General features: G+C 37.3%; 1 protein-coding gene across 2 annotated transcripts; it reads right to left on the minus strand.

The window, feature by feature from the left end:
* Positions 1-287: 287 nt before the first annotated feature.
* TRAPPC14 (trafficking protein particle complex subunit 14) lies at positions 288-14,525 on the minus strand. Of its 2 annotated transcripts, XM_053718262.1 has the most exons (11): positions 14,088-14,525; positions 12,008-12,103; positions 11,357-11,486; positions 10,178-10,264; positions 9,949-10,069; positions 7,181-7,328; positions 6,934-7,016; positions 4,162-4,331; positions 3,857-4,011; positions 1,604-1,800; positions 288-1,448 (listed from the first exon to the last, which is right to left on the minus strand). In XM_053718262.1, exons 1-11 carry the CDS (start codon positions 14,496-14,498, stop codon positions 1,295-1,297), a joined length of 1,752 nt encoding a protein of 583 aa, XP_053574237.1. In that variant the 5' UTR covers positions 14,499-14,525; the 3' UTR covers positions 288-1,294. The 2 variants fall into 2 exon arrangements, with proteins under 2 accessions (XP_053574237.1, XP_053574238.1); XM_053718263.1 differs by lacking the exons at positions 12,008-12,103; positions 14,088-14,525 and having other exon boundaries at positions 10,178-10,224; positions 11,357-11,482.
* Between the last annotated feature and the right edge of the window lie 1,707 nt (positions 14,526-16,232).

Genomic DNA, 16,232 nt, shown 5'->3' on the forward strand with positions numbered 1-16,232 from the left:
CTGCTCCCTTGTAAGATAACGTGTTTGTTTTTCTGCACCGATATGGATGGGACTTTTCAGTGAGAGGCTATACAAGAGTGTTGAAAGGTGTAAGTGGCTTTTTCCGCAACATTAGATTGATGCGGTAACAGTTTATTGGTCTATATATCTATGGGACTGGTTCCTCTACATTTTCTATTTTATAGGGAATAACAGTTTGTGTAATATGGGCAGAGAACAAAGCCATGCTGTTGGCTGCAACAATCCTTGTATTCTGGTCCCAGTAATAAAATAAAAGCACACACGTATTTCTTTAAAATTGCACCATGTATTTTCCGCCTCACATTCAAAATAAATTACATAATCATTTAATAAAACAAAGTTAGCTGCATTAAAACAAATAAACAACATATAAAAACATAAAAATCGTCCAGTGTCTGTGTTCTGTGAGGTCACAGATATCACTCAAGTATTGGCAGGAAAAAACGGGTGATAAGTGCAGTTTGGGGTTTATCTCCCCTAATATTGGCAAAACATATGCAGTTGCATTTCAAGTCTCAGCTCTGAACATTCCAGTGATGACCAGGTGCAAAAAACAATAAAACATCAAGATAAATAGGCTGATCTGCTACAGTATATTTGTGGAAGAGAACTGGAATCTCAAATCAATAAATAGATCCTATAGTGCTCCTACAGCAGAAAATGAGGTGTTAGCCAATAAATATATCACTGTCATTAAATCACTTTGGTCTCCAGTGCATTTAACTGTCCATATTTCCCAATGAATCCATTAAAAAGTTCAGTGGGTCATGATTTTGTTTCCTAAAAACACATTCATGCACACTCAAAATTTTCAGATCATAAACGTAACAGCTGTAGGATGACGTTTGTACTATGGTCTTTGGCGAGGTGCCTTCCGTTTTCAGTAGAGTATGTCTGAAATGTGTGGGTTTTTTTTTTTAAAAAAGGTACGTAAACATAAAATAAATCCTAAAATCAGGAGGGATGTGCATAGATATGGTCCTGTGCTAGTTTGGTCCATTCTTTATAATCGGATCTCTATGCTTCTCCTCCTTTCATAAAAGTAGCTTGACATACATAGGTCTTGGATTCAATTTCATTTCTCTATCCAAGGTTTCTGGTCCCTCATCCATCCATCCCTTTGATCACAGAATTGGTATGGCCCCTGTACCTACTTATTAGTATGCCCCACATCCTAAGCCTGATAAATTCCAGGCAAAACATGATTTTGCTTTTCTCCCATGCCTGGTATCCCAGGTTCTAGCTAACGTATTTCACCCCAGACCCACAAGGATCACTGTACTGGATTCACCACCAGCACTTTACACTGGCGCTTTGCAATTTTATCTAGTGAGAGGGCAGCCCGTTCCGGTGGAAGGTACAGAGGACGGCCAAGAGGAGAGCCCACCGGGGGTGTGATAGCACGGCGTTCCATCACACTTCCAGTCCTACAAGAACAAAAAGAAACAATGACATTGTGAGAGGCGTAGCAAATATGACAAAATCTGTGAAACCATAATAGGAGAAGTGCAGAAGAAGACAAGTAAAATCATGTGATAGGTGTAACAATGTAAACGTTAGACCTCAATATCTGACCGCTCACCTTATAAGCTGTCCTCGTGGGGGCTGTTGGTGGGAGAAGGACTGGGATCTTCCTAGTGCTCCTCCCTGCTGCTGTCTTTCCAGATCCCTGAGGGCTGGGCTACTGGGACTACTACGGCGTGATACAGGGCGGGCATCTGGAGGTGCCTGGGATACACTCGCAGTAAACTGGAGCTTCAACTTCATGTGCTGACTCAACTGGGAGAGAAACAGTTAGAGAGTCAGTTTAAGAATGTACAGGGAAAGAAAAAGGAACTTTAAAGGTTGTAAAGTAAAACAGACTATAGGCGACAGTGACAATGGAAAATGAAGCATCTCATACATGATCCTCCAAAACCATCCTCTCCCACTTCCCACTTATGTATTAAAAGGACAGTAAACTCCTTGTAACTGCACTGCTGTTTCATTGATATAGAGAAACATTTCAGCTAAACAAATTAGCAAAACTCGTTAGCTCCAACTACCACTTGACTTATTTGGAGGAGCCAATCTGGGCTAGCAATAGTCATTATGCTAGTGTAAAGTGCATTGTTTTGCAGTTCTTATCTGTTAAAGCCAATTAGGGAAAGATATGTAGCCGTGTTAGCCTTGAGACGTCTGCAGCGTGCAGTTTTAATTCTGAAAATCCAACATTTTTAGAGCTAAATTAGATGAAAAGAGGACACATGAAATACTGCAGATTTGTTTTACTATAGATTATTTAACCTTGTATATTAAAATCTCAAGGTGTTTACTTTCCCTTTACAGGGACATTAATTTATTTCTTGTGCGAATATTAAAAAATACTGCATTGCAAAAGATCTGCAGATATAATAAACTATTTGTTAGCGACATTTGTATCGTTTTACATTCCAGGGACACATCCATTGAAAAGCCACTTGCTTGTGGTTTATCTTATTGCTGTAGCCAGTTTGTAACAGATATAAAATGAGCTCCTGCCCTCCAAGCAATGGTTGTGCAGCATGTAGGACGGTCAAGATTTAGAATTCCTAGGGAATACACTCCAGCCTCTATGGGAGAGAGCAGATACTATAATTTTCAGATTTAAAATGACTGGAAAAGCATTGCAAAGTTTTTTGTTTTCACAATGTATATTTAAACTTTTTCTCGGAAATTAAAGGGACACTAAACCCAATTTTTTTCTTTCATGATTCAGATAGAGCAGGCAATTTTAATCAACTTTCTAATTTACTCCTATTATCATTTTTTCTTCGTTCTCTTGCTATCTGTATTTAATAAGAAGGAATGTGATGCATAGGAGCCCGAACCTGGGTAATGCTTGCTTATTGGTGGGTAAATGTAAGCGTCCAATAAGCAAGCGCTATCCATGGTGCTGAACCTAAAATGGTCTGGCTGCTAAGACTTACATTTGCGCTTATAAAGATAGCAAGAGAACGAAGAAAAATTGATAATAGGAGTAAATTAGAAAGTTGCTTAAAATAATTTGTTCTGCTCTAAAAAAAAGTCTATATGCTTGTGAGGCGTCTCAATTAATCAACAGATGTTTGCACATATACAGTTAAGGTGGTTTAGCACCAATTATGCTTACTTACTTAATGTACTTAACAGGTATTTAAACAGACATATATTATTTTCTAATCTCTATCTAATAGCTTATAGTCAAAAGTCACAAAGACAATGCAGCACTCACCGTTTTTTTTCAGCATATTAAATTCAGCTTTATTTAACAAACGTTAAAATTCCATATCTCAAACGTTTCGGTGTCTACCCGACACCTTTCTCAATGGGTTAACATCCAACAAATTACGCCGTTTGTTAACTAAAGCTGAATTTAATATGATGGGGGGAAAAACGGTGAGTGTTGCATTGTCTTTGTGACTTTTGACTCTGAATACTTTTTGCATATGCACCCCGGTGGATATTAAATGAGGAAGTGAGTGCACTTGATCTGGATCTTCACTGTTATAAATAATATAAACAAACTACCTTGTATGCTCACTGCTATTGCAAAGAATGCTTTTCCTACCATGACTGTTGATGCAAAACTGATAATCCACCTTAAAAGAGCAAATCAGCACGGAAAATGTGAGGGAGGAGGAGGTAAACAAAAGGTCACAGATAAATTGGCTAAACGTATTAACCCTAGCCTCCCTGGGAGTAAGTGTAATAAGTACAATTTTCAGATGCATTTTACAGTAAAAGGAAACAAAATAAAATAATGAATATATATTGCAATAATTAAATATTTTATGCTTACAACAAACGTAGTAACCTGGCCTTCAAACTCACTGACCTCAAACAGACCAGATTTCAGAGCCATGAAAGTGACACCTATTGTGACAGAGCTTCCTTTGCGACAGAATCCAAGGCGGTTAATAGGAGTGTGACACACCACTGCATCTTGAGCTGCCTGTGTTACACGCCGATCTTCCTCCGACAAGCTCTTTCCTGGGGAAGCCCAAATGACACTATTTAATACAACTGCCCAATTGCTTTGCAGCGTGATGTGTCCCAAACCCTCCTATACGGTCATGACATATTGCAATATCATTTGTTTTCCATTTATTTTATTTGTTCCTTCCTTTCTACCATACTTACCTCCCCCAGTTGTGCTAGTTTCTGGAGTCCACACAAGTCGCACAGCCAAAAAGTCCTGAAGATCATTGAGCAGAGTATAAGTAACACGGAAAGGAGTGTGTGTCTGTACAGGGGAGTCACACTGAGCAGTCATTACAAAACGCGGACGCTCTAATCGGATACTTGGAAGCCTGAAACAAATGCATAAATTTAGAGAATTTTGAGAGTTTCTGCACTCAGAACTGAAACTGTAAATAAACAACAACATCCTGAATGGAAACTTTTTCGTAGCTACCTATACACTCATTTAAAATTATATATATATATATCACTACTTGACAGCACCAGGGGACCTCAAAGATTGGTGCTACATAAACCTACAGCCATATTTGCTGAAAGGAGCACATTAGCTGCCTGGATCACACTTTGAATTGTGTGAGACATTATGTGTTCCTATGCACACATAAGAACCATAATTTAAAGGGATATAAAACCCAGATTTTTCCATCATGATTCAGATAGGGCATGCAATTTTAAGCAACTTTCTAATTTACTCCTCCTATTTTTTTTTTTCGTTCTCTTGGTATCTTTATTTGACAAAAGCAGGAGTGTAAGCTTAGGATACAGACCATTATTGGTTCAGCACCCTGGGTAGTGCTTGCTGATTGGTGGCTACATTTAGCCACCAATCAGCAAGCTCTACCCATGTGATTAACCAAAAAATGGGCTGGCTCCTAAGCTTACATCCCTGCGTTTTCAAATAATGATACCAAGAGAACAAAAAAAAAATGGTAATAGGAACAAATTAGTAAGTTGCTTCAAATTGCATGCCCTATCTGAATCATGAAAAAATAACGTGGGTTTCATATCCCTTTAATTAATGTCTTGCACAATACAAAGTACTTCCTACCAAGCAAATCTGTTCACTGGTTTTAACAGTGGCCATGTGTTTAAAAAAAAAAAAAAAAAAAACAATTTTTTTTAGCTTAAAATAGATGCATAAAAAAAAAAATACTAAATCGCAAAAAAAAACTTTTCACTGCAAAACTTTTCATTTGCTGTTGTATGCTACATGCTCTTTTTAAAACATTATCATGAGAGGACAAGAAACTTTTTACCTCTGGGCTAAGTAGCTTTAAACTCTTGACTAGTAAACTATTATGATATTTGTCCACCCCTGTGTGTAGCCAACTACCTCCCAGAAGTGTAAGATATGTACATCTTCTTTTCAACAAAACAGAAGTATCTCAAAGGGACAGAAAACCCCAAAAAATGTTTTCATGATTTGGATAGAACATACAATTTTAAACAACTTTCCGATTTACTTCTATTATCAAAATTTGCTTCATTCTCTTGTTATCCTTTGCTCTGAACACAGCTAGTTAGCCAATCACAAGAGACAAATGTGTGCAGGCACCAATTAGCAGCAGCTCCCACTAGTGTATGATATGTGCATATTCATTTTCAACAAGGGATACCAAGAGAATGAAGCACATTTGAAAATAGAAGTGAATTTAAAAATGACATGATCTATCTGAATCATGCAAGTTTAATTTTAACTTTCCTGTCCCTTTAAGCTTACATGCTCTGTCTATATCATGACTTTCGTATCCCTTAAATCAGGCTTGCAAGGAATTAGTGAATGTATTTGCTTTAAATATGCAAGAAAGCTACAAAGTGGAGGCTTTTAACTCTGTTCAGTAATTTGAGATATATTTGCAAACAGGCAAAGGCTGGTCAAGTTGCATCATGTAGGAAACAGGGCGTGTGCACATGCCTAAACACATCCTGAAACAGAAAAGCTGTGAACTATTCTTCCTCTCTTAACCTATTACTGTAGCCAGCATTGCAAAGCTGCACACTGTGAATCAAGAGAATATCTAACCATTTATTTTCATTGAAACAATGTACAACCTACACTCAGAACACTAAATGCAATGTTTATGTACAGATCAGCAATTATTCATTGCAAAGCAAAATATTTACATATGAATTAGATTTTGCATTTAAAACTGGTCATTTTATTCTGGTCAGTTATGTCCTGTTACGCAATTCCTCTTGAATTCTGTTTATCTATCTTTTATTTGCTGTGTCCAATTAAAGACAGATATTAACAAGCTCTGCATGTATCAACCAATCACTGTGCGGCATGTCAGGGTTCAACATTCCATGGAATGCACACCAGCTCCTCTGGGGGGGGGGGGGCAGGAATTTAAATACTACAATTTTCAATGTTAAATTACAGGAGGAGCAGGCAAAATCAATCACGAAACTGCACTGTAACATTTTAGGCATTTTATAGGGAAAAGTGTCCATATAAACGAGCAAAATAAAAATGTGAAACATTTTTGGTTATCGGTGTAAAAGAAATAGTAATTTTCTTCAAAATGTTTGCATTGCACAAAAAAAAAAAAAAAGTAAAAAAAATTATTGCAATATGAATTCATTGTTTAAATTTTGCCTCTTTTCCTAAATTTTCCTCTGAAAATTGAGGTTTTCTTCACTGCCGCTACACAGTGATTACTTGATCAGTAAAGGAAATGAACACGCTCAAGGAATTTGTTAAAAAAAGGTATGTCTATAAACTAAAGATAAATTCAAATGTTAACAAAACAGCTGTTTAAATGTGTTTAGAACATGCATTTTGTAAGCAGATATTAACAACACAGTACTTAAATGTGGATATATATTATGCTGCCTTAAAGCAATACTTTTAATCCATTGAATTGTACATAAACATGATACACTATAAAAACAAAAGAAAAGTGTCAAGAAATGCATAATAACAATTACCTGTAATGAGTATATATACCGGCTGTGAATGGCAGTTTAGGGGTTGACCAGTGAATTATAGCAACCAAAGGAACCTCCAGACCCTGGTATATAAAAATAGATAGTGGGTTAAAAAATAAAAAAGGAAGAGTCGCACAAAAGAGAAACAGAAAGGAAAAATAAAAGGAGGAAAAAAAAAAAAAAGGAGGTTAAATAATATAAAGAATACACCACCCTTTCATCCACCATGCTTGAGTAATGCCGTTACCTCCTTGGCATCCACTGGAGGGCGCTCCCCAGCTTGAAGCTGAAACAAAAAGTTGTGCTCCTCCAGGGAACAAAGCATACTGGGAAGTTGTGAGGATCCACTGTGCAAACGCAGGAACGATGCCATACTGATATCCCCTGATTGGTGACTATAGGAAGCAAAAAGATTTCAGAGATCACTCCCAGGAATAGCTACTAAAATAATATGTAAAATATTTTAAACAACATCTTGAAGTTAAAAGAAATCACTAAAATGTGTCACTCTTTACTAATTGTATCCCACTGTATATTTGTGCAGAATATATAAATGTTTGCCTGGATCGTAGGTTGAGTGGCATGTTTTAAAGAGACCTGAAACCCATTTTTTTTTTCTTCCATGATTCAGATAGACTATACATTTTTAAATAACTTTCCAATTTACTTCTGTTATCAATTTTGCTTAATTCTCTTGGTATCTTTTATTGAAGAAGCAACAATGTACTCCTAGGAGCTAGCTGAACCCATGCGTAAGCCAATGAAAATGGGAATACACATTCAGTCACCAATCAGCAGTTATCTCCAAGCTCCTGTGCCTATCTAGATATGCTTTTAAACAAATGATACAAAGAAAATGAAGTAAATTAGATACTAGAAGTAAATTTGAAAGTTGTTTAAAATTATATGCTCCACCTGAATCATGAAAGAAAAATTTGGGTTTCATATCCCTTTAAGTTTGATATAAATGTGTTATGCTGTGTTATATGTTGCTAAGATGAAAATGATAAGTTACCGCTGGCCCTGCTCTTCTACCAGCTCAAAGGGACACTATATGTTTTATAACGGATACGAAAGGGCAGCATTTAGCAGGGATGGCGAACCTTGGCACTCCTGATGTTTCAGAACTACATTACCCATGATACTTAGACACTCTGAAGCCCAGATGAGCATCATGGGAAATGTAGTTCTGAAACATCTGGAGGGCCAAGATTCGCCATCCCTGCTAAATACAATAGATATGTATGTAAGTGCAGTTTAGTTAGGGATGAAAAAATAATTTTGCAGTATACAAATATAAGCAAAATCCTTCTTCTAACATTTATGATCGTTTTAATTTAAGCGCATAACCTATGCACCATCATTCAAATAATAAAATTGCTCTATTAGTGGTGGTTTGTATGACGCCAGTTATTTTATCATGGAAATTATAAACAATACCTCTCATTTTCCTGCACTGGTAGAGTGTATGAGCAAAGTGTGAATGCCTCATAAAACATAACTTTTTGCTAATACATGTATACTGCAACATTTCAGTTTTGACCATTATGTCCTTTTAAACATGAGCATTAGCAAGAAGTAGCTATCAGCCAATCATCATGAGCAGGAAGTACCTATCACCCAATGAGCATGAAAGAAAATACAAAACTGATACAGCTGTAATAGTTCTAACTTCAACAGTTTTTATTTCATGCCAAAATAGATTAATAGATACATTTTATATGTAAATGCTTCTCTTTCTTACTTTAACATGAGCAATAGAAAATAATTGAGGATGTCACTTTAAAAAAAAAAAAAAAACCCACAACCTTAAAAATGTGCACTTTACAAATGGCTAAAAAAGAAAAATGCTACTTCAATAAAGGATACCAAGAGAATGAAGCATATTTGATAATAGAAGTAAACTGCAAAGTTGTTTATAATTGTATGCTCGATCTCAATCATGAAAGAAACATTTGGGGTTTTATATTCCTTTAACCTTTATACATGTATACTTATTTATAGACATGATAAATAGCACTGGTGCTGTATCAATACTATATACAAATGCTAGACATATGATACAACAGAAATACTGAGCTATCAGGGACTATGTTTTTAAGCCTTTTTGGCCTGAAGTAACCAGAATAACAAGAGAAACAGGAGACGACAGTGAGCACTAACTCTAATAATAAAAGGAAAGTAAATAGTAAACGTGCACGATTCAGATAGAGCATGTTATTTAAATACACTTTTAATAAATTCACTTATATTTTCAACTGTACTTTGTTCTCTTGTATCCATTGTTGAAAAAGAATATGTACATATTCTACACTAGTGACAGCCTGCACACATTTGTCTCTCTTGTGATTGACTAACTAGATGTGTTCAGCTAGCTCTCAGTAGTGCATTACTGCTCTGTCATAAAATAATATAATAGGTTTCATGTCCCTTTAAGTGATAAAAATTTTTTGTACAAGTAAATATATGAAAGGACAATTTACCTCAATAAAACATTCAGTCTTTAGGTCATACAACTAGATACATATTAGAGATTTGCATTCAGAGGTTCTGTGAAGCTCCGAATGTGGCCCTTTGTGCCATTTGGCTATTTTCGTTGCCAAATTCATTCTTGTGGATTTGCACAGATTTCAGCGTGTAACTGTTGCACAAGAATTCATTTGGCAATGAAAATAGCCGAGCGGCTAGAAGAGCCACCTTCGTCCGCATGTACATCTCTAGTACATATACAGCACCTCTCCTTACAGTTATAACACTGGTAGTAAACATTCCTGCCCATACACTTCACACAAATGGAAAGACAATCTGTAATAAATACAGACTTCTAATGTCTATACTCTATGAAGGTAATATGTAATAAATGAGAGTTTCATTCCACATCTGTCCTAAACATATGTGGGCCTAAGTTTTATGTGATCTAAGCTGCTACCTCATATTAAAGTTAACTATTAAAAATACAGATCCAAAAGGTCTGATCTTGTTCAAATGTTTATTTCTTCCCTGTTCTCCCCTTACCATACATTGTCCACTAGCAATACTGATCCATCTGGCATAACAGGAAGGTAACTGGCATTTAGGTTTGGGAGAATACGCACATCTCGAATGCAGATGTCATCCTGAGAAGATGTGTTCAATACTGAGAAGGGGAGAAAAACAAAAAATGTGAAAAAGACCTATTTTACTCAGATGTTTATGACTGAAGTAAAATGCTGAGTTACAAAGATTATCTCCTCCATTTTATCACCTTTTAGAGCTGTAAGATGTTTCCCGGACACGTTGATCTGACGGCACCTGAGGGTGGGAGGTGGGAGGACGGTGAGGAGTGTACTCACTATGAGAAAGAGAAAGAGAGAGCAGAGAAAAAGATAATTGAGAGGGTAGCCTGATATACAAAGGAAAGGGAGATAACAGGACGTAAGGTTTAGACAGCTTATAAAGAAAGAAAACAGAAATTCACTAAGAATAAGAAATGTAAAAGGGATAGTAAAGTCCAAATTAAACTTTCATGATTCAGATAGGGTATGTAATTTTAAACAACTTTCTAATTTACTTTTATCATTACATTTGCTTTGTTCTCTTGGTATTCTTAGTTGAAAGCTAAAACTAGGTAGGCTCATATGCTAATTTCTAAGCCCTTGAAGGCGGCCTCTTATCTGAATGCATTTGACAGTTTCACAGCTAGAGGACATTACTTCATGTGTTTCATATTAGATAACATTGTGCTCATGCACGTGGAGTTATTCAAGAGTCAGCACTAATTGCCTTAAAGTGAAGGTCCATTTTGATGAATTAGTGTCCGGATTTTAATAAACCTATTAAAAACAAGGGCACTTTAATTCATCAAAATTGACATTTCACCGTTTTCTTCAAAAACTTACCTTTTAATCCTTGTAGCAGCTCCAGCGATTCCCCCGGCTGTCGAAACCCTGTGCAGACGTCAGAAATGACGAATCAGGCTTCCTCCAATCACAGCTTGCCCCCCGGGGAATCTTGACCTGATGCAACTCTGTGACTGGAGGAAGCTGGATTCATCATTTTGGACCCGCGAAGACGGCTTGCGATGGGCGGAGGATGTGCTGGAGCGTCTGCCAGGATTAAAAGGTGAGTTTTTGAAGAAAGCAGTGAAATGTCAATTTTGATGAATTAAAGTGCCCTTGTTTTAATAGGTTTATTAAAAACTGGGCACTAATTCATCAAAATGGACCTTCACTTGCAAAAGATCTGATATAAGGAGGCAGAGGCTCAGATACAAGGTAATTACAGAGGATAAAAGTATATTTCTATAACAGTGTTGGTTAGGCAAAACTGGGGAATGGTAAATAAAAGGCATAATCTATCTTTTTAAACAATAATGTTTTTTGGCGTTTACTATCCCTTTAAATATATTAAAAGATAACAGAAAGTAAACAAAGTTTTGGGTCACCTTGAGCCTTGAAAGTTGCTTGCTCTTCTCTGAAAATTTGTCCTGGGGCTGAATTCTGCAACAGAGATCGATATCCATGGGCTCTCACTTGACTTTGCTCTACGTCCCTTTTCCAGACTGTCACTATAATCTAGAAACAAAATACTAATTGAAAAACACTGCTACTTCCAGTTTCTCGCTATGAGACACAGAATACATTTAAAGGGATATCAAACCCCAACATTTTCTTTTGTGATTCAGACAGAGAAAACAGTTTTCTAAAATATTACAGTTTACCCCATTATCAGATTTGCTTCATTCCCATGTTATTCTTCGTTGAAGAGATACCTAGGTACGTGTCTGGAGAACTACATGGCAGGAAATAGTGCTGCCATCTAGTGGTTTTGCATATAGATAAGATTCTTGCAAAACTTCTGCCATCTAGTTCTCCAGGCACGTGCATGCTCCTGAATTTACATCCCTGCTGCTCAACAAAAGATACCAAGAGAACAAAGAAACTTTTATAATAGAAGTGAATTAGAAATTACATGCTCTACCTGAATCATGAAAGAACATGTGGGGTTTCATGTCTGTTTAAGCATCAAAGAAGAGACAGACTGTGCCTTAGAACTGAGACACAAACAGTTCATCTCCTGAACATTTAGTACTTACCTTGGCTTTCACTGTTCCAGGGGGAAGACGATCTAACGAGACAGAGAGAGGAAAAATGACCTCATCACATGAGACTACTGGGTCTGTAACTGGTGTCTGTATTCAGAGAGAAAAACAAAATGCTTTAAAAAGGTCCCTCCCAGAGGGGTCCCTACTATTACCCCAGGAGCAGTATAAGTTGTGTTCCTATACTTCTCAGATATTGTCCATCTTCCTATATCAGTCAGACACGGCAATAAGGGGACATCCTTCATTTTACCTTTTGAGCATTCACTTTAAAGCATGGCTCGACAAACCTGGGCACCAGAGCACCACTGGTGGTGGTTTAAAATTAGGCCTTGGCACCCTAATTTAGATCACCCAAGAAATCATTGGATGCCCCTCACTTACCCCACCAGCAGCCACCTGCTGCTCCCAGCTGCACATAAAATTTAGCAAGGTGCAGCTGAATCCTACCCAGGGATAGGCAAGGTGTCCGTGACTGGCCCTTGCAGTGTCCGCCGCCCATTTTGCTGTGGGGAGGGAGGAGTAAGACAGATGAATACTGGTCCTGACTCCTCCTTAACACACACACGGCGCCACGTTTCGCAGGGTTGTGGCCACTCCCACATGATGCTGCTTAGTACCAGAAAATGACTCTGAGTGAGACAGAGAGAGAGGGAAGATTCAAGAAGCAAGCTGCCACTGTGTCCCTGGAGCTTTATATGCAAAGGTAAAGCACTTTAATCAGCACCTGAGGTTTATTATAAGTAGTATTTAAATAGAAAGAAAAGATATAGTAAGGTTGTGATTCATAACCTTAGTATATCTTTTCTTTCTGATTAAATAATAGGAAAGGGAGAATATGTAGTGTGAATAAAGTTAGTGGCTTGTCAAGAGACTGCTAGCAATATTGGGTGATACGTTATGGAATAAATAAAGCCTGAGTGAAATACTGGATATGTATCTTCTGTATCTGTATAATAACACCCAGCTCTATACAAAGACACAGAAGTGACACTGGCACATGTGTATAGCCAGATAAGGGCTGGTTATAGGGTCAGTGGTATCTGCATCAGTATAATAAAATTCAGCACTATAAAATAATAGTTTTAATTGTAAATGTACCTTGGTGTCCTTCACTAAAGGTCTTTACTTTAGAAAATGTCCGTCACAGCCTTGGCTCGTGCCTATCCCTGATCCTACCTAGGCCACATGCAACAGGAGTATAGTAGCACTCTTACATCACTCTATGCAGCCCTGTGTAGAGGATAATGACTTCAATACAGTGACCTCACTAAAAAAAAAAAGTTTGTGTCCACTATGTGTAAATTACTATTAAAGGGACAGGAAACCCCACAATTTTCTAGCACATACAATTTTAAACAACTTTACAATTTACTTATATTATACAAATTGCTACATTATCTTGTTATCCTTTGCTGAAGGAACAGCATTGCATTACTGGCAGCTAGCTGAACGCATCTAGTTAGCCAATCACAAGAGACAAATGTGTGCAGGCATCAATCAGCAACTAGCATATAGTGTATTATATGTGCATATTCTTTATTCAACAAGGGATACCAAGATAATGAAGCACATTTGAAAATAGAAGTGAATTTAAAAGGTGTCTTAAAATTACATGTTCTGTCTGAATCATACAAAAAAAAAAAAATAGGCTTCCCTATCCCTTTAATTGCAAAGCTTAAAAAGAAACATAATTTGCATTTGCTAATTATTAAATATTAGGAATTCCCCCCCACCCCAATCTTGACAGACCTGGAGTGACAGCTCCCTTTAACCCTCACAGACACGGAGTGACAGCTACCCCCAACTGTATGATCCTCTGTTACACACAGAGGCTGACACAGAGCCCTCATCACTTATACAGGTTTGCTACAGTAAATTTATAGAAGAGAGAGATAGATGGCTACTAAATTTTTAAGATATTTGTCGAGCACTGCTTTAAAGGGAGAACATTTCTTGCGGTGACAAAACTTCCTCTTATGAAAATCTACATAATGCATATTGGTTGGATTCTTACTAAGCTGCATTCAGTCACACAGTACGTATTTTTCATAAGAGAAACATGATTTCTTACCCCTGGAGCTGTCCCTCCTGGTTGATGTTGTTGGCTCAGGATAGGTTTGCATACTCTGTAACAACCTTGGCTTTCGCTATTCTTGTCATCGTCCTCCTCCTCTTCTTCCGCCTCTTCCTCCCCAGGACAAACGCTGGCAAGTGCAGACAGGGAAGCAGCTAGCGGAGCCCATGAACAGCTCTCAGAACCAGGACTTTCTTGTGCATTATCTACCGGGGTACAGGCCTCCGACTCCGCCCTCTCCTGTGGCTTCTCCCCTGTGGTCCGGAGCCGCAAAACCAGTAAAAATCTTAAGGTCTCCCCCAAATACAGATGGTTACGACGGGGAAGTGTGCGATACCGGCCGGGGAGGTCTGACGGTAGTAAAGGACAGGCCGGGAAGATCATCGAGTAATCGCACTGCGACTCCATGTTTGGAGACCGACAGGGGAGAGCAAAGGAGCTACGAGCAATGGAGCGTAACGTAGCAACAGCGTAAGGAACGTCGAGCAAAAGATTTCCTAGCAACATCATAAATGAGTGGACTACTGAGATAGATGGAGTGTTGCTTAGTAACAGTGTAATGGAGGATTTTGAATGATAGTGCATATAATAACCTATCAGCAAAGAAAAGTAGAAAAAGTAGATACATTCTAAAATGATTTACAGAGAGAGGCCTCAATACCTTGCTGTACAGTTGTGGTTATATATACCACAGTGCTTTTTAGTAGCAATCTTGGTTAAATTGGGTAGAGAATTAGAAGTAATCTATTATGTGGATCAACAATTTGTCTCTTAAAGAGGCAATAAAGTAAAAACTAAAATGAAATAGATTGGATAGAACATGATGTTATAAATAACTTTCCATTTTACTTCTATTATCTAGTTTATTTAGTTCTTTTGGTATCCTTTCTTAAAAGGATATGAACCGCCCCCCCCCCTCCATTATTTAATGATTCTGATAGCGCATACAATTTTAAACAACTTTTTAATTTACTTAAATTTTTCTTTTTCTTCGTTCTCTTGGTATCTTTTTTTGAAAAGCAGGGACTTATGCTTAGAAGCCTACTAATTTCTGGAGATCTATATGGCAGCAGTTTTGTTAGAATGTTATCATTTGGAAGACCACGCAATGGCAGGACTATTTCCTGCCATTTAGTGCTCCAGATGCCTACCTAAGTATCTCTTCTAAGTAGAATATCATGAGAACGAGGCAAAATTGATAGATAATGTAAGGGAATTAAAAACTTTTTTAAAGAAATGGTATGCTCTGTCTAAATCACAAAAGAACATTTTTGGGTTTCATATCCCTTTAAATAGTAATACTAGGTAAACTCAGGAGCATGCACATGTCTTTAGTCACCTGGCAGCAGTGTTCTCAACAATGCTCAACACTGCTGACATAAACTGTGCAAACATGCACGCTCTTTAGCTCCTATCAGCCTACCTAACTTTATTATTCAACAAAGGATATCAAAAGAACAAATCATATTTGATGATAGAAGTAAACTGGAAACTTGCTTAAAATTGCATTCTCTATAAAAATCAGAAACTTTTCATTTTGAATTTACTGTCCCTTTATACGCGAATTGTAATCCTCATATAGCTTTGCAATAGACCTTATTTAATTATTTTCCTGCTTTAAATTATATATATTGCTATAAAATATCTTTGAAAATGGTGCTTGTGCCACTAAATGTAGAGAGTTTTGATTGTCTACTCATTAAACTTAACATTTAATCTCCTTGTAAAATAAGGAGAAATAACTTTGTAATATATACAATCATTATTTATTTTGCTTGCCTAGCCTACAAAATACCAATTTAGGGTAGCATTGCCAGCTGTCGTCCACAAAAATACTCGACAATCTGTTGGTTACTGGCAACAGGGGTATATGTGATCACATAATGCCCCCTCAAAAGTTCTATCTGAGCCCTACTCTTGATCCCATGTATATTTTTGACAGCGGAGCAGTCATTTTACCCCTTCTCTGCCAGTAACATACAAATCAATACATTCACCTTTTTAGCTGCCAGTAACACATGTAAACAGAAGTGATTTTACCTCTTGACTGCCCCCACTTTTTTCTGCACCATATGTGTATGGTGTTGAGGCATAGCAGGCTTTTTATATTTAGCGAACACACAGGGACATTTAAGTGCCAGG

This window comes from Bombina bombina, chromosome 6 (genome assembly GCF_027579735.1).
Source record: "Bombina bombina isolate aBomBom1 chromosome 6, aBomBom1.pri, whole genome shotgun sequence".
Taxonomy (NCBI): domain Eukaryota; kingdom Metazoa; phylum Chordata; class Amphibia; order Anura; family Bombinatoridae; genus Bombina; species Bombina bombina.

Bases quoted from the DNA above. Each gene is read 5' to 3' on its own strand.
- TRAPPC14 (XM_053718262.1), bottom strand. From the start codon at position 14,498: ATGGAGTCGCAGTGCGATTACTCGATGATCTTCCCGGCCTGTCCTTTA. The intron at 7,329-9,948 runs GTAAGGGGAGAA...TGCTTCCTATAG, and splicing joins TTGCTAGTGGACAATGTATG to TCACCAATCAGGGGATATCA. The intron at 4,332-6,933 runs GTAATTGTTATT...CATTTGTTTCAG, and splicing joins GGTATATATACTCATTACAG to GCTTCCAAGTATCCGATTAG.